Source organism: Tupaia chinensis, unplaced genomic scaffold, assembly GCF_000334495.1.
Source record: "Tupaia chinensis unplaced genomic scaffold, TupChi_1.0 Scaffold000646_1, whole genome shotgun sequence".
NCBI classification, from domain to species: Eukaryota; Metazoa; Chordata; class Mammalia; order Scandentia; family Tupaiidae; genus Tupaia; species Tupaia belangeri.
The window spans coordinates 2,449,441-2,475,227 of NW_006160167.1; the positions used below are offsets into that span (position 1 = coordinate 2,449,441).

The window sequence follows — 25,787 nt, forward strand, 5'->3', positions numbered from 1 at the left end:
TCAGCAGAGCAAAACAGAAATGAAATGTTTAAATCATTTCAGTACCTGTAATTGTCCATAAACAATCAATTCCAACTTTATGAACTCCCAAATCTTTGGTACACCAAAGGTCGTACTAATAACTGTTGTAATTGGTCTTTGTGGCTGTCTGTTTAAATGTTAGAAATGGGACTTTAATATGAGCATGCAGTAAATCTTAACCACAGAGGCACACACTGATCCTGGGGTAATATGGAGCAGGAAAGAGACACATGTAAACAGACATATTCCTCATCTTAATATGTGGAGCCATACTTCCATAGAACTGCATCCAGTGTTTATATAGAGAGAGCTGGCAATGAAAAACTGCTGTTCCTATGGTTTTACTGTGTATTTTGATCTCTAGGTTATTTACTTCTTCTAAATGTGTAGGGGTGGTATTAAAAGATGCTAGTATCAGCTAATTATTTAATTGAAATAATAAAAAGTTACATAGCTTTTTATTATACATGCCATTATTTACCTTAGGAGACAAAGGTCATTGTTGATGGAAAAGAAAAGATTTTTTAAATAAGATAATAAGTAGTTTGGGATAAGAGTTTTTATGTTATTGTTAAACATAAAAGACATGGATAGTTTAAAGCTTAAGTATGATGTGGCATTGTAATTTCTGTTATAGTTAGGACCCTTTACATCATGTGAATGTCTTATAATAAAATATTTGGCCACAGAAAGATTTATAAAGGAACTTAATTTTCTCAGAAACTTTTCTAAGTACCTAGAATATTAAACAAATGCCTTCAATATAATGGACGTTGGTGCTCATTTAATGTGAGGAATGTCATAAAGCATCAATGAAAAACTTAATTTTAATTCTTAATCTATGAATTTCTCTCTCAAAAGACTATTAGTAACAGCTTATGGAAATGAAAGCTAATAGATGTGTCTATACAACTTTGATTCTATCCAGACTTTAATTTTTAAATTCAAACCCTGAATTTTCTTCTTGTTAAAGTTTTAAAGAACAATGAAAAAAGGTCATTAGCCAAGGTAACGAGGGAAATGTTTTGTAAAAAAGAAAAGTTAAACATCCCTCAAATAATAAAACTATGCTCTAGGAAAAAAAAAAACAAAAAACAAAACAAAACAAAAAACCTAATTGAACTTTGTAGCAGTGATGAAATCAAACTCACTCAATTCCTTTTTTGGTTTCAAATAATAAAGTTTATTTATTTAGTCAAGACATATTTAGTCAGTGCTAGGTACTGTTCTGTTGGCAAGAGATATAGCCCTGAGTGAAACAAAAATCCCTGCCTTTATAGTGTTTCTATTTTTAGTTGCAATAAACAGGAAATAAATGCAATAAAATAGTTAGATGGTGATTATAATTAGATGGGGAATGTGTAAATATGGAGGTCTGGTGTTCTTTTAACTATTTGTGATAGTGGAGGCCTTGTCACGAAGGGGATAATTTAAGTTGGAGCCTTAAGGACTCAGAAGACTAAGCCTGTAGATATCTGGGGTAAGACTGCTTTGGTTAGCGGAGCAGACAGACTCTGTGAGGTGGGCACATGCCTGGGTCTTTGAGGCTTAATAGGAGGTCACTGTGTTTGGAGTGAGCAGAGAGACAGTATAGAAGATGAGGCAGTGGAGGTGATAACATTGTTACAGATATCTCAAGATATATCTAGTTTCTTTAATTGTGCTTTTGGAAATAATGTCCATCAAAGGGTTGTGCCACTTGGACTTATGAGAACACTGTAGAGTAAATTTAAATTGTTTTGGATAATGTTGCACTTGAGATTTTGTCATGTTTCCTTCTGTCAGTCTCTCTCTGGTTAGCTAGCTAATTAACTAATTTAGATGTGATCCTATTTTCAACAAAGACATAAACTGTTTTATTTAGTTCACATGTAATTCTGTATATAGGATGGTTACAAATAACATAGGAGAGGAATTAATATCACTTAGTAATAGATTCTTTATGGGAGTATGAGATATAGCAAAAAGATCCCTGATTTTGTGTTCAGACAGATTTTCTTTATATTCCAGCCCAAATGCTGTACAGACCTTTGGGCAAATTATACAATATCTTTGACTCTCAGTTTTCTCATCTGCAAAGCTAAGGCATAAAAATACCTCCTGTCAATAGATAAACCTTAGAAATAATGTTCCATTGAAGGTTGTACAGTGTGTCTCTGCTGGAGGCACTTAATAGATGCAGCTAATGTCTTCATATGAATAAGAGATAAGAATAGTAGGAATTGCTGAGGCCTACAGTTAACCTAGACATTTTATAGGAATTATTGTCATCCCCAGAGAACTTTACTCTTAACTATTAAAATGGAGTTATTTGAATGTTCTCTCGTTTTCCATTTCCTATTGAATGCAAAGGGGCCATACATTGTGAAGGTCAGGTCAGGTAGCACCTTGATTAACCTCTGAGAGAGATATCATAGAGTTAGAAGTACAGCTTTATTACTGTGCTGGAGATTTCTGTTCTCAGGAGGGAGTGCCCATGCTTGTTGGATGCTGGCAGAGAAAATTGTGGTCCTCATCATGGTATGTACTCAGTTGTATCTGAGAGAGGCTCCTTCCTCTTTGCTCCCTGGCCCTTTGAATATGCTCTTGCTACAACTTACTTATGCATATTTTAACATTATATGATAAATTACATTGAGAACTTTAACTTTAGCTCTTGCCATAGTTAGATGAAATATTCTTTAAAAGAGAGACAGTGTCTTTACCTTTGTATTTTTGGCATGAGATATAGGGCAGTTTTAATTTCGTTCGCCAGCGTACTGCTATACTAATAGTGTAGTTCTTGGCATGTAATAGTTACTCAAGAAATACTTTTTGGATGAATGAATGTTGCATATAGCCCTAATACTAGGCTAGCTCCTTGGTCTAGTCGTTAAGGGAGCCATATGGATGGCTCCCTTATGGATGACTGTGCAGTTTAAATCCTGGGTCCTGCAGCTTGAAAAATGTGTTTGGCATGCGTATGTGCCCTTCAAATCCTGGCAAGATGAAGAAATGGAGGAGAGGGGATTCCAGTGTGACCTTGCCCCACTGGGGAGGGGAATTTTTTTCCTTTTACCTTTTTCTCTGTATGTGTTTGGTGAGTGCATGTGCCCTCTGACAAATGAAAACAAACACTTTTGTATTTAAGAATTCATTTTTGGTATTAGATTGGATAGGATTTGACAAATGGCCATTTGTCAGGATTTGGTGGTATGGTAGTTAAGATGCTGAACTCCCACTTGACTGTGGTTCAAGTCTTGGACCTGGTGGCTTGCTTTCTTTTCCCCACCCTTGTCTTTCTATGGTCAAATTAAAAAGAAATAATGATACATAAAATCAAAACAAATAATTTTTTAAAAAAGAGATCTATTTTATAAATTTAATAACCTGTCTATGATTAAGTAATCCTTAAATATTCTATATGTATACCCACTGGTAAAAAGAAAAAAAATCTTTCTGTGAGAAAGTATGGTGTTGGGAAATTTGTGAATTTAAACAAAGCTAAAGTAGTAAATAAAGGAAATTAGAAAATATATTTGGAAAGTCAAAAGACTGAATTTATAGTATCACTATTATTTATTGATAAGATTGGTAAATAGTTTAATCATCCCTTCCATGCCTTTACAGTGAGATAGATTTTGTAATTAAATTTCATTATTTGAATATAAATTTTCTTTCTGAGAATAAAAGAATACATGAAACTTGATAATACTTGTAACTTTATATATGAATTTGTTAGATATTGTATATTGTATATTTATAGAGGGGGGCATATGAATAATTGCCCAGGAATGATTAAGTAACTTATGTTATACTGTTGCTTTCAAGGAGGTAACAGTTTCTGTTTTTTTTTTCCCACCTCTTCATGTGTGTACATGCACATGAGGAGGGACAAGGAGAGAGAGAGAGAGTGAGAGCAAGCACTTCTCATAGAGTGTCGTGTTGCCATAATCCCCTTGCCCCAGCCTTCTACTTCCTCAGGATCCTGCATGCCCACTCCTGCACTGGTGTGTTTTTCATCTGACCTGTGATCACCATATGACTTCCAAGGTTGCAGGGTACTGTCATTACTGCTACACCACAACAGTTAGGCCTGGGGTTCTTAATTGGATACCTCAGTAATTATTAATTATAGTAATGTTGTTTATTGATAACAATTAAAATGTCGACAATAAATATTTTTCACAAGAAGAATGGCATTGTAAAACTAATTGAAAATAAAATCAAAGTTTGTTGAAACAAATACCAGAAACCATCCACTAATACATTAACTATTGTACTTTTATATCACATTTTTACTGGATTATAGAACTACAAAAGAATAACATTCTTTCTTGAAAACTTTGTCATAATTTTGTGTGTAAATTTTTAAAGAATGACATAAATATGGAAAAACAGGAAAATTAAAAAAGGAAAGGTTATTAAGAATTCTCAAAAAAAATTTTTTTTTTTTGGAGAGGTTTTTGCTATAGGGTATGTACACTTGCAGAAAGACAGAGTGAGACAGGGAGACAGAAAGCGAGAAATCACCCCCAGGGGGGTATGACCACACCACAATCCCTTCTCCTCCATTCTCCTCTTGGGATCTTGGGCATGCACACACACGCGCCTGGAGTGAGTTTAAGCCGCTGTGTCTGGGACTAAAACCATGGGCGACCACATGGGAGTCCAGTGGCATAGCCATTATGCCACCTGCTGGTCCCAAGAATTCTCAAAATCTTTAAAGCTTTTAGCCGGAAGCATCCTTTTGTCTCTAAAATGAGGAACTGAAATTTGAAAATCTAATAAAGGCATATCTTACTTTATTTCTTGCTCTGCAAAGTTAATAAAAAAAACTCTCATATTAACCTTTAAAACCACTGAAATAGATATTAAAGATTACAGTGACAGCAGGTAAAAATCTGCATAAAGAAACATAATGAACTATTATATGCCTATGATTGTGAAAAGCAAATCAAGAAAATAATAAATAAAATTTCCCCCAAAACATAAGCAGTCATGCATCTGATTGAAAGTAGTAAGCATTTTAACAATGTATTATGCAAAGGGCTAAAAAATTCTTTGTAAGAATAAAACGTTAATAGTGTCACCGCATTTTCAACAAAGGAAGGACAAGTTACAATACAGTATTGCATTTTAAAACCTTATCTGGTTCAAGAGGATTAATATCTATATTACAATTTTAAAAATACTATTTCTACATACTATTGGTTGTCAGAAAAGTCATGACACATTTTTCTATTTTTTTTAAATGTGCATAAAGTCATGACTTTCCAATGACCCAATACTATAACTTGCATTTTCATAGCTTTATGCATAGATTTTATAACAGTAATCCTTTCCCATAACAAATGGTACTGTATTTCAGGCTATAAGCCCATTTTATGTACTGTCAATTTTTTATTTAATATTTAAAGTATTTGGTCTTTTAAAGAATGTAATTACTGCATTAAATAAGATTTTTTGCATAACCAACATTGTACTGTAACATTATTTCCAAGTTCTTAGAAATATTGTTATTTATTTAATAGGTGAGCAAGAATTCTCCTAAAATATTTGAGTTAACCTAGCATTTTTTTCCTTCTTTTCCATGCCCACGTTAAAACTCTTCTGGCTACTTTTTTTAAGTTTATTTATTGATCTTCCCCATGAGAGAAGTATTATGTAGAAACTACCCTCTGTAAAGTCTCTTCATAATCTAATTGATATATAGCGATTTAATGTATGAATAATAATAAGAATATATTAAAAAATAAAACAATAAAGCTAAAAACCAAAGAATTAAATAAATGAAGCTTTCAAAGTGAAGAAAAAATTAAAAACTACCCTAAACAGGATCTTCATGCCATGATCCATTCCCAGCCCCAGCTAGCTGGGATCATGGGCATCTGTGTGTGCACACACACCAAGTACAGGGAAACTGCTGGGAACAAATCTAGGATTTTCCCACATGGCTTCAGCATTATGGAGCACTGATTTATTGCTGTACTTCTGTAGCTCACCTCTTTTGGCTATTTAATAAAATGAAGGTGTTTGTCCTCATTAGTTCAGGCTGCTGTAACAAAAGAAGAGTGAGGGTCTTCTCCCTGGCTTCTAGACACCATCTTCTTATATCTTTTTCACATAGTGGAAAGAGGAATCATCTCACTCGTGTCTCTTACCCCAGTACCATCACATTGGGGGTTAGGATTTAAACATTAACATTTAAATATATACATTCAGTCCATAACAATTTTAAAGTTCAGTGTGATGAAATAAGTGGTCTTGTCTAATTTGTATCCCCCCTTTTTTTGGTCTATTCAGAAATCCATGAAGACTTCGGAAAGTTTATGTGAACGTTAAAGGTTCTATCTATCTTTATTCATGATAGAGCATGTTGTAAGTGCATGTGTGTGTGAGAAAGAGAAGGGAGAAGCACCTTCTCGGACTAGTCACCTGGATGAGCTTTCCCCATGGGGCAGAACTGGTCACTTGCCTTCCTTTCATAGTTCTGTGGTAGGGTGATATTGCCATTTCTTCTTCTTAATCACCAGCTAACCTCTGAACAGGAGAGCAACTGATAATAAACATACTTTATTATCAGGGGATTTATTCTTACCAAATTATCTTCTTTTTTTTTTCTTAGAATTGTTTATTCCATTTTATTTATTCATTCATTTATTTTAATTTGACCAGAAAGAGACCCACAGAAGGAGAGAGAGAGAGGGAAAGTGAGAAAGGAAGCCACCAGGTCTGACACTTGAACCGTGGTCAGCCATGTGGGAGTGTCCAGTGTCCACCTTAAGCACCATGCCACCTGCTGGTCCCCTTACCAAATTATCTTCTAAAGATTGATTTTCCCCCCTGATTTATTCTGTATGTTGAATATAACATAGATAACATCCAACATTATTATTATTATTATATTACTGAACATAATAAGCAGAGAGTAGAAAATAATCTGTTGCTGTTGGTTGCTTTTGAATAAGAGATGGTGATTGTCTCTTATTTCATTTTGTCTATAAAAGTCACCTTTATTCACTAAATGCCTTCTGTCCCCATTTTGTTTCAGTAAGGCCTTGATTGGTTGTGTCACCTGTGCAGTAGTTGAAAATGGATATGAGTACACAATTTCAGGACCTCCCTGCTTTCTTGTAGATCATTTGGCCGTATGTAAGTGATTTAACAGTCATGCAGTCAGGATTTTTAGAGTAAATAATTCCCATCTTTATTACTGTATCTTTGTGTTTAGGAACATAATATTCGTCAGTTGAATTTAGAGAACTTTTAAAAGTCAGGCTAGAAATAAGTAACAAAATTTTCAAAACCAGGCTAATTTAAATATACAGAGACTTCTATTTTTCTAACAATGATGGTGAATCATTTTTAATATATCAGCAACTGCTGAAGTAGAAATGTAGTGAGGAATTAATGTAGTTTTATTATATTAGTGCAGGCTAATTTCAAATAATGATTTTACAGACAATTTGTAGTTATAGGCTTTAAAAACCTATTTTCTAGGCAAAAAAAGTGTTAGTAAGAATTTAAAAGGAATCATAAACCAAGTTTCTTCACCCGATAGACTGTAAGAAAATGTTGAGTGCCAACTCCTAATAAAATATTAATAATAATGTTCCTTTTAATAATGAATATTTCTTCCTTTTACCCTGTTTATCATATACCTGATTTAATGGTGGTTCGGGTTGTCTCGAGATTACTAATGTTAAAGATGAAACTTCCTAACCTTAGACCATCTTGTTTTTTATGTCAGCTAAATCATCAGTTTCACTTGGTCGTTTATAACTGTGATAAGTAAAAGACATCTAGTTAACAAATGATAAAGACTGACTTTTTCCCCTGGTTTATTCTGTATGTTGAATATAAATAGGTAAGAGTCACACATTTTTGTTCAATATACAGACTCCATTTTAGTAGCTCCAGAATAAGACATTTGAGTTGAAGGAGGGGAAAGCCAATATTGGTGCAGGACTGCTGTCCTCACTTTCACCATAAAATGTATTTAAATTAGAATTTCTAAATGTGAGAAATCTGAAAGGAATAAACAATGCTGGTCCTTAATGTTAGCCGTATGGTTGGTGTTAGCCAAAATGAGGTTCAGGCCATGTTGCTCCGTAGCCACTGTATGACCTACCCAAAGGCAATCAGAACGCAATTTTTTCTTCCTTTTTTTCTTTTCTTTTCTTCCTTTTTTAAAAAAACTAATTGGCTCATGTTTAGTTTACCGAATGTCATCTGGACTCAGTAAAAAGCAAGTGACCTGCATTGAATTAGTGTAATTGTAATACAAACAGAATATCGCATAGTTTTGGTCTTATACAGGAAAGGAGAAAGTTGGAAAGATTTTTCTGTTTGATAAATAGAAACTGAAGATACGGGGATCCAGACCTGGTTCATACTTGATTTTACCTTTCATGTCTTTTTGTAAGATCAGTATTTGGACTTTTTGGCATTTTTTTTTCCCCTGTAAAAAATACTAGCTTTTCCTTTGAAATACTTACTATGAAAGACTTTTTATTTTTAATCTTACAACTATATTAATTCAAATGCTGGTCCTTAATGTTAGCCGTATGGTTGGTGTTAGCCAAAATGAGGTTCAGGCCATGTTGCTCCGTAGCCACTGTATGACCTACCCAAAGGCAATCAGAACGCAATTTTTTCTTCCTTTTTTTCTTTTCTTTTCTTCCTTTTTTAAAAAAACTAATTGGCTCATGTTTAGTTTACCGAATGTCATCTGGACTCAGTAAAAAGCAAGTGACCTGCATTGAATTAGTGTAATTGTAATACAAACAGAATATCGCATAGTTTTGGTCTTATACAGGAAAGGAGAAAGTTGGAAAGATTTTTCTGTTTGATAAATAGAAACTGAAGATACGGGGATCCAGACCTGGTTCATACTTGATTTTACCTTTCATGTCTTTTTGTAAGATCAGTATTTGGACTTTTTGGCATTTTTTTTCCCCTGTAAAAAATACTAGCTTTTCCTTTGAAATACTTACTATGAAAGACTTTTTATTTTTAATCTTACAACTATATTAATTCATGAATCCAATTCTTCTTTAATCATAAGAAAGTTAGCATTGTCCAAAATGGAAGTACTTTTATGTACTATTATGGTTGTCAGGAACTTGGCATATTATTTTACCTTTATCATGATGGATACTGTAAGGACATTTCCAAATGCCATTTTCTTACATTTTGTTTCAGAGAGGTAGTAGCTATATTTGCCAAGGGAGAAAGGAGCTTCTAAAGAACTTAAATGTTAGTTTAAATCATATGTTTTACATTTTAACTATATGATTTTGATTTATAATTAAATACTTTGATTTTGAAAGTGTCATCTTGATATAGAGTTACTTGACATTCTTTTTATTTCTTTTATAAATTTATTTTTCCTTAAATTCATGATAAAGTGTGTATGTGTGTGTGATAGAGAGTGAGCAAGTGAGTCACTCTGCAATCCCTTTCCTGGGTTCCTGCAGCCTACCATAACCTTAGGCAGGCATGCACACGACCAGCATGTTTTCAGGCCAGCAGGGCAAGGGAATGGAACCATGGTCGTTGTGTGGCTTCTAGTTCCGCAGTCGAGCATGCTACTAACTGTGCCACTGCGGCTGGACCTGTTTGGTGTTCTGTAAATTGGATTTTATATAACTTAATACTCTTTATTAGGACACTAAAGTTAAAGTACAATAACTACAAGTAGGTTGGATCCTCATATTTTAATCTCAGAGTACCTCGTACTTTCTATCTTCAGTACTTATTTATTGAAATTTCTCTGTGATTTTTGAAAAATTAATGTCTGTTTTCCCCACTCTTACCTGGTGGCCTTCAGTGCATAAAACAATGCCTGGCATATAATAGGCACTTAGTAAATAGTAGTAAAAAAGATTTAAAAATGAATAAGGAAGTTATTTAGATGCGTATTTACAAAAATATAGTATTTAGACACTCTGTACTGAACAGTCTGGTAATTACAGTGGTAGAATCCTGGTTCTTCTACTTGCAGGTTTTATGACCTTGGGCAAAGTTATCTCTCTATATCTCACTTTTTCTCCTCAATTACAAAATGAGAGTATTTATGGTCTTTATTGTGAGGGGTTGTTATAAGGATTAAATAAGGTAATTCATGTAAAGTTCTTAAGGAATGTCCCAGAAATGTTGATTGATATTATTATCATTGTTATTCTTTTTCTTAATTGTTTTTGAAATGCTTTGGAATCATGGAAGGAATGTATGGCTTCACTATAGGGAAATTAGGGAAAACATGAAAAAATAGGTAATGTTCTCAAAGCATGATGAGTAGATAATGGCTCATTGGCTGAAGGGGTCGGTAAGCCATATGGTTTGTACTTTATTTTGTAAGTAACAGGGAAAGATTGTTTGAAGTAGAAGAGTAGTATATAGATTTACATTTTAGAAAAGCGGTTTTGTGAGCAGTGTGGAACACAGACACCAGAGGCAATCAGAGTAGGCAGGCAGATTATTTTGAACTTAAAAGTCAGTTTAATATTATCTTTGAGTGAAAGTTGATACAAAAATCTAAAATTATGCAGATAATGAAGATGTTGGTAATCGTCATTATCATTATCTTCATCATCATTTTTATTATTAATGACTGCAGATACTACTTTTTGACTGTGTACCACATGCCAGGTGTTTTTATATTCATCTCCAGCCAACTGTCAAGACTTACTGTAAGGTAGTACTCAAAGTGTGGACCCTAGGCCAATAGCATCAGCATCATTTGGGTACTTGTTAGAATTGTAAATTATATGGGTTGGCAGGTAGCATGGTGGTTAAGGGCACTGGACTCCCACATGGTCAACCTGGACCTGGCTGCTTGCTTTCTTACTCCCTCCTTACCCACTCTTCTCTCTCTGTTCAAATTAAAATAAGTAAGTAAATAAATAAAGTTAAATAAAATAATTCTTTTTAAAAATTGCAAATTATGATGCCCAATCTCAGGCCTACTAAATCTGAAACTCTCAGGTGGGATCTAGCAATCTGCATTTTAACAAACTCTTTAAGAAATTTTGATACATAGTAAAAGTTAAGAACCACTGTTAAACTTATGTATCTAGATAGATAAGAAAATGTGTATAGTGATGATTTTAGTAATGTTATTATTATCTAGATTTTAAAATTTAATGTATTAAATATAGTCTGGTAAGTTTCTGATCAGTAAATTCCAGTTTTCTTCTATAACTGTCTAAAAATTATATATTTCTTGGGACTGGCAGGTGGCATGGTGGTTAAGGTGCTGGACTCCCACATAGCTGACTGTGGTTTGAGTCCCAGACCCTGGTGGCTTGCTTTCTCTCTTTCTTTCTCTCTCTCTCTCTCTCTCTCTCAATTGCTTTCTCTCTCTGTGTATGTCTCTCTCTCTCTTTGGTCAAATAGAAGGATAATAATAAGTAAAATTAAATGAACAATTCTTTTAAAATATTTTTTAAAAATATATGTATTTCATGACAGAAAAATATGTTGTCTGTGGATTAATTTAATAAACCAAACACACTCTATATTTATGATGAGGCAGTATAACTTGATGATTAAGGACATGAGCTTTGGAGCTTGATTAGTTGGTTTCAGTTTTCAACTCTGTCCATTTTTTGTTGTGTATTTGAGGGGAAGTTATTTAACTTTCCCATGCTTCAGTTTTCTCATCTATAAAACAGAGAAATAATTCCTCATCGCATTTTGGTGAGGATTAAAAGAAGTAACTCTTGTAAAGCTACTTAGTACATTGCTATGCACATAGTAAGTACGACATAGAGTAGATCTAATGCTATTATAATAACAGCAATTATTACAGCATCAAATATTACATAATGAAAAAATTTAAACGTAATGCTCAGATAACCTAACTGCAGGATGCTCATTGTTAAAAAATACCAGTCAGATGGTTGTAATATGCCTGGATTTGGGGTCTCATTTCCCTCTGTTCTGGCTTTTTGTTACTGTTTTAAAGAGAGAATTTTGCTATAGGTCGCATGCACTTGCTAGAGACAGAGAGACAGGAAGTGAGAAGAAGTGAGAAGTCCCCCTCTCCCCCCCCCCCCCCCGGGAGTATGGCCACTCCGCAGTCCCTTCTCTCGGGATTTTGGGCATGCACACACACACACCTGGGATGAGTTTTAAGCAGCCAGATCTGGAACTTGAACCGCAGTTCACTACATGGGAGTCCAGTGACATAGCCATCACGCCATCTGGTGGTCCCCTGTTCTGGTTTTAGTAGAAGGGTATGCTGCTGCCCTTTTTTCTTGTCCTCTAATCATTACTTATCTTTTCTCTCTTATGAACTTGACAGGCCCAGGTATCTCTCATTTCAAGAAACAAACAAGTTTCCTCTGGGCTCATCCTGCTCTCTACTTGCTGCCCTGTCTTGGATCTTTCTTTCAGAGTCACATATAAAAAGACTAATGGATATCTGTTGCTGCAATTTCCGTACTTCCCTCCCATTTACCCCCGAACAGACTTTGGCTGGCTTCCCCCTCTGTGCTTCTGGTGGTGTTGACAGTTTTACTTTTATTTTACTTTTATTTCTTTCCTCCTTAAATCTTTTATCTCTTTTGATTTCTAGGATATCTCTATTTCCTAGTTTTCCTCTGGCTTTTATCTTTGTCTTGAGTTCTAGATTAATTTCTAATTATCTGGTTAGATAATTATCTTTTCAATACTGTTATGAAACACTTCAAATCCAATATATCCAAATTTGTTTCTACCTTTGTATTTCCTTCCCTGGCTAATGGCACTATCATCCAACCAGTTGCCAAGTTGAAAATCTGGAGAGTATCTTCCCTCTGTCCGATCCCCTGCCGTTACTCAATCGCTGTGTCCTGTTTATGTTGCCTCCTTTTCTTCCTGTCGGGCCTCCCTACCACTGAGCTAGTTCAGGTTTTCGTGTTCACCAGTTTCTATCCATGTAACTTCTTTAATATCTCTAAAATAACATCCCCATCTTTTTATCTTTATTATTTTAAATTTCAGTCCTCATATTTATTTATTTGTGTTTTGGATTTCTGTGTTAGTCTTCTAACTGGTCTAATAGTCGTCAGTCTCATCCCCAAAGTAACTTTCTTGATACTGCTAGATTGATCATTCCAGATGAAGCACAAGTAATATTAATTCCTTATCTAATAACCTCCAATGAAAAAGAAATTTATTTCATTTGTCTCTATGTTAAGGGCCAAATTCTTAAGGGTATAATACAAGGCCTTGAGTTCTGCATACCTCAGGGGTATGTGATACCCCCTTTTCTTCAGCTATGCTATCATTTGTAGGTACCTCCAGGTTCTTAACCTCTGCCCTCTGCTCAGTATTAACTTTGTGCCTGCATTTTCTCTCATCTCTCTTCTATGCATTCTAAAATGGGAACTTTTCCTCTGGGCTTCTCTAGTACCCTGTGTATTCAAGACTCTAGCAGTTACCACACTGTATTATAATTCATATGACTGTTCCATTAGATTATGACTTTATTAACAGCAGCATGTGCAACTTTTTCTTGTCTTCAGTTTCTAATATAATGCTTTGTGACATAGGTACAAAAGAAATGATTAATACATTTATATACAAATTTGAAGTATATATTTTCATTTGTATTTTTTGATGATTAGGAAGGCTGAAGTGGATGTATCTATAGTATGTCACTATATTTGGATCAACCTTGAAGAAAAGGAGAACATTATCTCTTTTTATCAGTTAACAGCTTGAGTGCTACCATGTGTTCAACCTGGGTGAGGTATTGCTTGAATGAGGTCAGAAGACCTAAGAGAGAAGGGCTGGTGTTATAATTTGCTTACTCTTTGACAAACATTGCTTTAAATAATCCATTTTATAATCATAATTCGTTACATTTTTAGTCCAGTTTAGTTTTAGGGAAATAAAATGGAAATCCTTTGGGTTAACATCTAAATGCTAATTTTGAACTTCAGTGACTATAGTATGGCACTTGTCCAATAGAATCTGTTAAAAATTTTCCTCTGGGTCAGATCTAAGTTGAGAAGAATGAGGTAACTTTAATGTGAAATCAGATTGTACTGCAGTCTGTCTCTCCAGTGAGTTGCCAAATTCACAATTCCATTTGTATCTGGAATTGGGGAAGCTGAGTTTAATATGGACGTTTGCCAATGATAGCAAATCTTGGCAAGAGAGCCTTGTTCTCTGTACTTAATTATATAGTTTTATTATAAATTTTTTCACATGTTTATTTGTAGGTACCTTTTTTCTCTCCAGGTGAATTCAGTTGGTTGTCATCATCTCATATAAACTTTATTCTTCTGATAGTTAATCATTTACTGTCAAGTCTTCCATATTTCTGAGTAGAAATTGTTTTTATATATTACCATTATATTTTTATATATTACCATTAGTTCTTCAGTTCTGTCTCTTTGCTTGATTTATAGATTTTTGAAGCTAAACAGGTGCAAATCCCTTGGAAAGGCTTTACTGAGTGCCTGCTCTGACACTGTTTCAGGCTCTTGATACAGCAGTGAATGGCACTTAGTTCTAGCCTTTAGGTGCTTACACCTCTTTCTCTTCCCTTGCCCTCAACTATCAGCTATAAGGTTTCTATTTCTGCTGCAGCAAATTACCACAATTTAGTGCCTTACATAACATGAGCGTATCATCCTAGAGCTCTGCGTGTTACATGTCAAGCACAGGACTCACTGGGCTAAAATTGAAGTGTTGGCACTGCTGCCTTCCTTTCTGGAGTCTCTCAGAATTTATTTCCTTGCCTTCCCCAGCTTCCAAAGGCTGCCCTTGGCTCCATGGCCCTCTTCCTTCGTCTTCATAGCAGCAACTTTTGAAAAATGCTTCAAAGCAGACCAGACTTCTGTAATCACCTCTCCCTCAACTCTTCTTCTGCTCCCTGTTTTACTTTTTTCAGGACCCTTGTGATTACACCGGGTCTGTCTACATGATTGAAGATACACTCCTATCCCTAAATATTTAACATTATCTTCAAAGACCTCTTTGCTAGGTCAGGGAACATATTTACAAATTCTAAGGATTAGAATGTAGACATCTTTAGGGGGCCATTATCCTCCATCACTTCTTTCCTTAAAACATTTTCTTGTGGGACCAGCAGGTGGCATGGTGGTTGGGATGCCGAACTCCCACATGGCCAACTACAGTCCATGTATTGGACTCAGCAGCTGGAGACCTACACATAACACATGTGCGTGCATGCCCAAGATCCCAGGAGGAGAATAGAAGAGAGCTAATTGAGGAGTGGGCATCCCCTTGTGGGGGTGACTTCTTACTTTCCTTCTCTCTGTCTCTCCAGTGAGCACACACACTTTATGGCAAAAATCTTAAAAATTATTTTTCCTTGTGGTTTTGTAATTTGTTATGTTTTATGGCAATATGTTCGTCTATTTTATTGATATATAGTAGTTTACTTAGCCATTCCTCAATTGTATGACATCGTTTGTTTATAGTTTTCTACTTTTAGGGAAATCAAACCATAATCATCTCTCTACTCTTTTGTTGTTGGTTTGTTGTTGTTGTTGTTGTTGTAGGGTGTTGTGATCACCAGAGCCAGAGAGAGGCATCTCTCCCTCCCAGTGGTCCATGATCACACCACAATCCAATTACCTTTGTTTCTCCCTGCCTTCAGGATTTAAGGTGTGCACACGCATACTGCTGGAGCCAGGACCTGAATGGCTGGTTGTGTGGCATCCTGCTCCTTGTGCACAGAGCTTAACTGCTGCGTCACGGAGCTGACCCTATAATTATCTCTATGCAGTTACATTTCTATCTCTTTTCTGGGACTGGATCTGTGTTAAGAGCTTTTATCTTGTAATAGAATTATCTGTGGCAGAAATGTAAGAGAAACAGAGGTTGCGTGAGGTGGCATAAGGGAAGGGGTCAGATAAACCTGAGCTCTAATTTTGGCAGGCACCTTTATAGCTATGTGATCTCGAATAAGCTATTGGATCATCAGAAAAGTCATGGTATTTTTTTTGTTTTTCTATGCAAAAATGTGTCATGACTTTTCCAACAACCCAATAGTTTATTCTTGTGAGCCTCAGTGGTAAAATTAGGTTAAGAGTAGCTTACATTATTGAGCATTCACAATGTGGGCAGACACTGTAAATACATTTTACATGTATTAACCCATTTAAAATTGAGAACAGTCTTATAGAGAAGGTACTAGATTGAGCATCCCTGACCTGAAAATCTGAAATCCAAAACACTCCAAATACAAAATTTTTGAATGCCAACATGAAGCCATAAGTGAAAAATTCTGTATCTGACCACATGTGATACGTTGCAGTCAAAATGTTGTAATATAGGGGCCAGCAGGTGGCGTGGTGGTTAAGGGTGCTGGACTCCCACATGGGTGACACTGGGTCAAGTCTCAGACCTGGTGGCTTGCTTTCTCACTCCCCCCTCCCCCTTCTCTCTCTGTCCTTCTCTGGTCAAATTAAAAATAAATAAATAAATAAAGTTAAATAAAATAATTCTTTAGACAATGTTGTAATACAGAAATACTGTATACAATTACCTTCAGACTATATGTATAGGGTATTTATATATATGCAAATATTCCAAAATCTGAAACATTTCTGGTCTTAAGTCCTTCAAATACAGGATACTCAAGCTCTATTTTTAAAAAAAAAAATCTGCCGAAGAGCATGTGTACTCACTCACCAGAGAGAGATAGAGAACAAGGGAGAGAAACTACCCCCCATTGGGGTGTAGTCACCATGATTCCTTTTCCACCATTACTCCATCCTGTCTGTCTCACATGTGCCTGGCATGCTTCCCAGGCTGTGGGGGTTAAGATTTGAACCAAATGCTCAGCGATGTGGGCTCTTACTCCCCTTAATGACCAGGCTTAGGGGTATGCCCTCAACCTGTGTCATTATTCCCATGCTAATATGTGGAAACAGTTCATAGTGGTGCTGTTATCGTTCCCAGTGCATCTAGAGCTGGCTCTGGCCTCTAGAGCCTAGTTCTGTTACTTACTTTGTACTACCAGAGGAGTAGCTACACCTTCTCCCTTACTTCTGTTTCCAGGCTAGCAAATTGGCCTTTATTGGCTAGATTAATGATTACTGAGTAGAGCTGGACTGAAGTGTGAGTTTATGCTCCCAATACTTTAACCCTGTGCTTATTGAAGAAACTGTACCCTAAGAGCAAGGTTCACTTTAGATTTTTTATTGTCTTCAAAATCTTCTATATATTTCATCATTGCTTTTGAGGGAGTGGCAATAAAAATTTACACTTGCGTTTTACATTAGCATCTAAAAGACTTTTTTCTTTCTGTCACCTTTTCTTCCTCCATTTCCTTTCTGACTAACAGTTTAAAATTTGTCTTGCTAGAATTTTACTCATAGATTGCTCGGCAGTTAGATTGCCAGAGACTTTTATACCCAAAGGAGGACCCGATAAACATCTAGTCCAGTCTCCTCACTTGCATGAAAACAAAAAAGAAAACAAAGTAAAAGTACATTTAATTGACAAAAAATGAGAAGCAAAATGAGAAGCTATTTGCTGATGATAATATATATAGTAATATCTTTGTCTTGACTGATATCCATGATAATCATGCTGTAAAAAAATGTACACTGTAAAGATATATGTGATTAAATGTAAATTAAAAAAAAAATGTAAAACAAAAACAAAAAACCCTGAGACTGTTCCATGAGGGGGCGATTTAGAACAAGAGCCTATTTTTCTGACTCAGGTCTAGTGTTTGCTTAGTAATATTGTACTGTTTGTTCTCTTATTTAGTGGTCTTATTTGTTACTGTATTTTCTTTCAGAATTTTGTTTTTTTTTGACTCAGTAGCTAGTTACTTAAGTATTATGTTGGCTGTCAGAAACAGTTGTTTTAGTTCTTTTTAGCTTTATAAAGTGCTTTCTCATCCTTTATCTCATTTATTTGTTAGGAAGATAACCTTTTGCTCACGTACCTGAGGTTCTTAAATAGTCAGATAGATTTCTTTGTTATTCTGGTATGCCCATTGCTCCAGTACCTTCAGAAATTCAGCTGCCTTAGCTTGGGACATATGTGTTGACTCATTCCAGTGAGATTATAAAGTCCAGCCATTGTAGCTTTTTGGTTCCAGCTTTTTTCCTACATTTTTGGAAAATTCCTGGAGTCTTAAGTTATGAAATTCTAGGCATGAAGATAATTGTTTTAAGCCACCTATATTTCTTGGCTTCCTAAGACTACTTGTGATCAAAGAAGTTCTTTCTAAAACTTTAATCAGAGGTTCAATATGTAGTTAAGCAACACATTGGTGGGGAAACAAACATGAGGATAATCATATCGTTTATTGTACTAACATTCTTCAATCAAAATGGTGCTAGAGATAAGATAAATTATATGGCTGTGTGTGTCCCTGTGATTTGGTTGGTGGCAAAGGAGTGAATTGTTAGTCTAAGGCTAGCCACTGATTCCCAAAACTTTCTGTAGCAGGGATCTATTACATGATCAACTTATACAAGACCTGGAGATCTTAAATAGGATCTTCTCTGACTCATGGTTAGGTTAAATTAGATGAACACAGTAAAGTCTGTGAGAAAAATCTTTTATTGGGTTGTCAGAAAAGTCATGATGCATTTTTCTATGTTTTTCTGTGCAAAAATGCATCATGACTTCTCTGACAACCCAATAATTTGTTATTATCAAACCTTAAAAAAATTGAAAATAAAAGGTATTATGATTTTTCCAGGAGACATTTTGGTAGATAATATATTAAGACTTACTTGAACTGTGTGTTTAATTTTCATGCTTGTCCAGTGCTTATTTGAGAGTAGGATGTGACATTTTAGGTTCACTTTATGATAGTACTGGGTAAATAAGAGTTAGAGTTAAGCTTTTTAGCCTTGGATTTCTAATAGCTACTGCTGAGGTGAACCTTATATGTTAAGATTATCTGAAGATAACAGTGCAACTCATTGGCTCAAAGTTCAAAGGAGAACATTAGCTTCAAGGACATAAATCACTGAGTTGTTATCCACCAATTTGTAACAGAACCACAGATGAACAACATTTATCTAGACAATCTAGTATCAATTAACTGCAGTTAAGGGTCAGTCTGTATAGGGGCTTATGTAGGTCCTTTGAACTGTTTTGCAGAGATGAGAGTTCAAATTTTTTGTATTCTTTAATTTGAACTGACAGGTGGTTTTGTGTACCTTTTCCAGCAGCTGCTATTAACCCCATTTTGCCCATCCTGACAGCTATATCAAGGTCTGCCTCAACTGTGGATCTGTTTGAAATTAATTATGCTATATACAAACAGAATTTCACTGTCTGGCATTCCAGTATTTTCTATTTGTTCCATGGATGTTCTTTTTTTTTTTTTAAGTAGACTGAGCTTTGTGGACCCTGAGATATGTATTCTATTTTAAAACCTGTAATAGCAGGCCTACAAAGTTAGATACTTAACAGACCATCAGGTAAAGAATTCAGTTGTTAGGAAAGTCATGATGTATTTTTCTGTTTTTCTATGCAAATAGATGTCATGACATTCCCAATGACCCAATAGATGATTGTGCCAGGCTAGGTGAGACCTAGACAAAAGGGAGAATCCTGGATTAAATCAGAGTAATTCCAGCAGATTCTCACTTTATGGAAATAGAAGCTCGATATTGTCTGAACAAAATATAGCACTGGTGTTATATGGCATGTGGCCTATCAGTTTTCTACCTTTAAATGTCAACATCATGCTGAACACACAAAATGCTTTATAAAGAGTTGATTGAAAGATGCATATTGTTTTATAACACTAGCTACACTGCTTTCAAAGGACTATTGTAGATGTGTAATATGTGTAATACGATGTAAGATGTGTAAGAATGTTCTTATCTATTAAAAGATTTGCTCTTTTTAAAGAAGGTACATATACTGATAAAGAGATTAACTCTTACCCTAGAATCAACAGACTTGGATTTTGAGTCTTCACTACTGTGTCCACAGAAAGTTTGAGTTACTTTTCAAATAGTGCATTGTAATAAATGTCTGCATATTCTGAAGGCATTCAAAAGAAGAATATAGGAAATTATTGTAATACCTGCACGCCTTGCAATAAAGGTTTTTTTTTTTTAATTTCTTGAATTCTGGAGTAATCTTTCATTTTTCCTTTGCCACTTTTCCTTTTTTGTGTATGTTATAATGCAAGCATCCAAATTAATTTTGTTTACCTGACTACATAGTCTTCTGAGCTCCATAAATGTTTTTTCAAGCCTCATTGATAATGGATTAGATGATCTTCAGCTGATGGGCTGTCATGGTTTTCAGTTGTAGTAAGATTTTTTTTAAGAGAGATTTTTGCTATAGGGCGTATGCACTTTGTTGGAGAGACAGAGACAGAGAGACAGAAAGTGAGAACTCACCCCCAAAGGGGGATGGCCACACCACAGTCCCTTCTCCTCCATTCTCCCCTTGGAATTTTGCACATGCATGCACATGTGCCTAGTGAGAATTTTAAGCTTCCAGGTCCAGGACTTGAACCACAGTTGACTACATGAGAGTCTAGCCATGTAAACATTATGCTATCTGCTGGTCCCAGTTGTAGTAAGTTTTAAGATGTTTTCCTGTCACCACTTGATCTTAAATGCTTAAAACTTATACTGTTTTCCTTACTTGGAAATAAAGAAGGAACTTAGCAGATGTATACATTGAAAATAGAATCATCATTTATCATCTCTTCTATCCTTTAACTAAATGTTTGTTTAGCTTTATTCCCCATATTTGCTTTGTACTCTACCTTTTTTGCTGCTTGAGACATGGTGGAAGCATTCGACTCCTTTGCAGGTCTTTCAGTGAGGATTCTTTCATAGGTCTGAAACTGTTTTAGAGTCACTTCCTCTCTCTTGACCTTAGACTCCTTTTCTGTAAAATGGGATGATTGAATTAAATGATCTATCATGTAGCTTATGCTGTAGATATCTAAGATTCTAAGATACCTATGAATGACTTTTAATCAGTTAATATAAATTCTGTGGAGAGTATAACAGTTTTATTTATAAGAAATATGTTAAAACCCGGAGAGGTAAGGCATTTGTGGGACATGGATATGGTTTAATATTTGTTGATGAGGACTCGTGTATGTTCTCAACTGGGCTGGACTGAGGTGTGTGTCACGCTGGGTAAAGTCTCTTTACAATCTTAAATTATGTTTAGCAATTAAATGTATAAACAATAATTAAAATTAATAAATAAAAATTAAAATAAAAAGAAATACATTAAAATCATTATGCCAAGAATATATTGTCTTTATTACTTTGCCTACATATTTGGTGTTTTCTCCAGATTAGTTTCTTTCAATGGTAAAAACTTAGTTTCTATGTATTGTATTTTTTGGCATTACCACATTTATCTCCTTTATTCATTGAGGAGAATGTGCATAAATTAATATTCATTAGTTTGTTTGCATGTGAATAGAGAGGACCACCAAAAGCCAGGTGAAAATGTGAGGAGAAAACAGACATAGACACTTTTCTTATGGAAAGTCAGAGAATTAATTCTGCAGCCTAGAAAGGGAATGTTTTAGACTCTATAACTCTTTGGTACATCGTTGAGAGCCTTTTGATTGTATGCTGCACGTCCCTGTATTAAGATTGCCGAAAAGCCTTTTTTCTTATTCAACCTATTGTGTTGAATGTGTAATTATATAAACTTACCTATTAAACTTGAGTTTTAGTAACATGGTCTTACTAATTTTCCTAGGTAAAACTTTTTGTCATTGCTGTGTTTGCTGCTTGCTTTTAAAATAGCATTATGTGGAAATAAAAATGATAATAGCTAGTATTTACCAAATGTTTAATATATTTGTTTTAATGTTATTGTTTTCATATCTTTTTGAAGAAAATGCAGTTTTGGCTTTTTTTGAGAGCTTTTTTCTATAGGGCATATGTGTTTGCCAGAAAGACAGAGACAAAGAGACAGAAAGTGAGAACTCACCCCCTAGGGGCATGGCCATGTTGCAATCCCTTCTCCTCCATTTTCCTCTCAGGATCTTGGGCACGCACACACACGCCCCCAGTGTGAGTTTAAGCTGTGATCAACTACATGGGAGTCCAGCAACTTAGCCATTACGCCAAATGCTGGTCCCCAAAAAGAAGTTTTAATGATGTTATTTTATTAGGAACTATTCTAGATGCCCATGAGGGAAGTTAATTTATTATATATAGTAATTTTCTCAGAACATTAGAGAATAATTCTCTTGCTTAAAAATGGGTGACTTTTCAAGAAAGGAATTAAAAGCAGACTTATTATAACTTTTGAATTTTGAGCCATCTGAAAGTATTATTAATACTAAATTATTTGTACTGAATTATTAATAGTAAAATTGTATATTATCTTTGAATTATTTCATTTGTAATCCTGACATGTATTTGAAAAGAAAAATAAAAGTCTTGGCTCTATTAAATATTAAGTATTTGGCTCTATTAAATATTTCACATCATAGCAGTAATTTTATTCATATTTAAATATTCAGGATTGCAGAAGCAAACTGGACTGCTACTAATCATTTGAGTAGTAGTACTTTATATAAAATGGAAATGGGGTACTAGCAGATGGCATAATGTTTACATCACTGGACTCCCACCTAGACGACTGCAGTTTAAATCCTGGACCCAACAACCTAAAACTCATATTAGTTGCATGTGCATGCATGCCCAAAATCCCAAGAAGAGAATGGAGAAGGGATTGCAGCATGGCTATCTCCCCTGGGGGGTATCTTCTCACTTTTTTCCCTTCTTTCTCTCTGGAGAGCACACTCAAGCTGTGACAAAAATCTCCATTAGAAAATAAAATTGAAGTGGGAAGTAAATCTGGCATACAGTAGCAAAATTTGGGACTATATCTGTTTAAGTAGAGAATGCCCTTAGTTTGGTAAGAGGGTCATAAATGCAAAGTCTTCTTTGGAAGCTGATAAAAAATAATAGATAAAATAAAGAATGATATGCTCAATGAGCCACATTCAAATAGAGGAAATTTAATGGGAAATTATTACATTAGCGGTTGCTTCCTGAATTGCAATCTTATTGGAAATCCTACAGTAGTTTAAATTTGTCTTTCAAATTTAGTGTCTGATAGCGAGATAGATAAAGAGATTTGTATATTTTGTTGTGGTGTTGTGATTCTTACTGTGCCTTTTGGATATTTTACTTGTTCTAGGCTATTTTTATGATTCCCACAAATCCACCACCAACTTTCAGGAAGCCAGAACTTTGGTCTGATGATTTCACCGATTTTGTTAAAAAGTGCTTAGTGAAGAATCCCGAGCAGAGAGCTACTGCAACACAACTTCTACAGGTCAGTGTTTGTGCCTCTAAGGTGAAGATACTTTCTTAATGCCTGTTAGCTTTTTGATATTGGCTAGAATTGCTACGAGTTTTATAACTGATTTCCAAAGGATGTGAACCTCCCCAACAGTTACCATTCCTCTGTATCTCTCTTGATCTCAATTTTTAGCTCAATCTTCTACCATTTTTCCTTTTTTTGTTTTTTTTTTCAGTTTTGTTAACTCTTCCCATTAAAGTTGTTTTAAAACAAAATTTTCAAAGCATTCTCATTTCAGATACGAGAATGAGTTTTTAATCTCTATAGTTACTAATTCTTATGTTTTTTCCATAAGTCCCTTGATTCAGCATTTCTTCTTTGACATTTTTTCCACTGTAAGATATGCAAATATAACATCCCTGAACTCCTTTTAAACTTTATCACATGTTGTAAATACTAGTTATAGGATTACGTAAATGAAATGTTTTAGTATTCCTTTGGTAAGAAGACTTAATATCCAGAAAGTAAGATTTCTTTAAATCTATCTTGAAATGTAATATAGATAGAAATAATTTAATACTTAAAGTAAGAATTTGTGAACCTTTATTTTCCCAATGTAATATCTTTAGAACCCTCCTAAGTGTGTGTCACATTAACAAAACTTGATTTTACAAAATGATTCTTATTGATAACTGACAAGAGGATTCAAAACATGTTTATGTGACTTTTCAAGGTGCTTTTTTTTCCTTCTTTAATTGCCAGAGTTCATGCACTCACAAAAGAGAAATAGAGAGGGAAAGGGAGAAAGCATCCCCCAATAGGGAATGATCACGTTGCAGTCTTTTTCCCTCCATTTCTCCATTTTGTTGTGATTTGAGTACACATGCACATGTGCCTGGCATGTCTTTTCAAGCCACCAGGGCTGGATTCAGACTGCAGTCTGTCATGTAGAATCTGGCTCCCTTATCTACTAGGCTGGTGTTCTAAGGGATTCATTGTTTTAAACAAAGTTTATTTATTTTTTCTATGTCTGAGAGAGAGACAAAGTGTGAGAGTGTACTCCCCAAATTTCAGTGACACGATATACCTTCCAGTTTCTGCCAGCCCAGGATCATGGACACCTACATGCCTAGTGTACTCAGGAGGTCTGTGGATGTGAAATCAGAGCCTTCTCATGTAGGTCCGCCTTGAAGAGAGTTGTGTTTTACTGTTGTGTTACTGTCTGATCCCAAGGGATACTTTTTATACTGCTTAGTGGAGAAGAATGTCCTAGTGTGGCCCTCAGACTGCTGTGACATCACCTCAGTATAGAAGGTGTAGACAGCCTCACAATGGTGAAAGGCAAGACTCCCCACTCAATCTTTGCTGTTGGGGTGAGCACATGTTTTATTCTGTGGTATTTGGCTGGAGTAGAGTTATTCTCTAAAAGTTGTCTTACTAGGCTGTTTCCTGGTCCTTTGACTTAAGAGAGTGGGCTTTTGTAGAGGCTTTTTTCATTTGTGCTCAGTTTTTGGGTTGCCAGCTTCTCTAGTACCTGATCTTGGTTAAATGAGGTAAAAGAAAGCCCATGGAACTCACAGCTGTGTCCCTCCTTGGGTCTACTGTCTCGAGCTAGTCTGTTGGTTTGTTTTGTGTTAAAGAGTCTCATGTTTGTTTTAAAGCTCATGTTCAGGGTTTTAGAGGTGTTTCAGTGGGGAGGCTACTTAGTCTGTCTTGAAGCAGAACCACCTTCTACAGTTCACTTTAAACTCTCATTTTCTCTGAAGCTTTTTAGTAAAGTAAGAAATTAACTTAAACACTGTCATTTCTGAAAGCGATAGTTCATAATATGAAAAGAATTTAAGAGAATTATTTCAGGTTTCAAAAGAATAAACATTTCCTAGGCACTTATACCACTCTGCCTGGCCTTTAGGTTAGATTGGGAATTGAATCCAGGGCCTTCCATATGGTCTCAGCAGAGTAGCCACTGTAGCTAGGCCAAGCAGTCTTAATATTTAAAATACATGATCAGGAATGTGATGTGCTGGTTTGGGGGTAATAATTAGTTCTTTATGAATTGAAGTGGTTTAAAATCCTCACCTTACCCTCATCTTCTCAGATCCAGCTAGGTGGCCTAGTGATAACTGGATCCCACATGACCAACTGTGCAGTTTGAGTCTCAGACTGGTGGCTTGAAAAACATGCTGGGCACATGTGCTTGTGTGCCCAAAATGCCAAGAGGAGAGTAGGAGAGAAAGGATTACAGCGTGACCATCCTCCCTGGGGAGGAGGGGATGCTTTCTCATTTTCCCTCACTCTCTGCCTTTTTCTATCCAGCAAGTTCATGCATCCTGTAGCAAATTTTTTTTCAAAAAGGCAAAAACAGAATCCTCACTCCCTTTTATATTTTACTTTATACATATTTAAAGATTGTGAATCTTTATCATTTTTTTAGAATTGAATGTATTCATCTTTTTTCTTTATTTTTAGATTTTTTTTTTTTTTTTTTTTTTTTTTTTTTTTTAGGGAGGGGGGGCGCCCGCCGAACAAAC

The 25,787-nt window shown here is 35.3% G+C and overlaps 1 protein-coding gene across 1 annotated transcript in view; it reads left to right on the plus strand.

Annotated features, from left to right (window-relative positions):
* Window positions 1–25,787, plus strand: part of STK3 (serine/threonine kinase 3) — a 316,622-nt gene that overhangs the window by 136,082 nt on the left and 154,753 nt on the right. Inside the window, exon 7 of the mRNA XM_006159715.2 lies at window positions 23,152–23,289. Coding sequence (XP_006159777.1) covers window positions 23,152–23,289 — 138 coding nt within the window. The remainder of the gene's footprint in view (window positions 1–23,151; window positions 23,290–25,787) is intronic.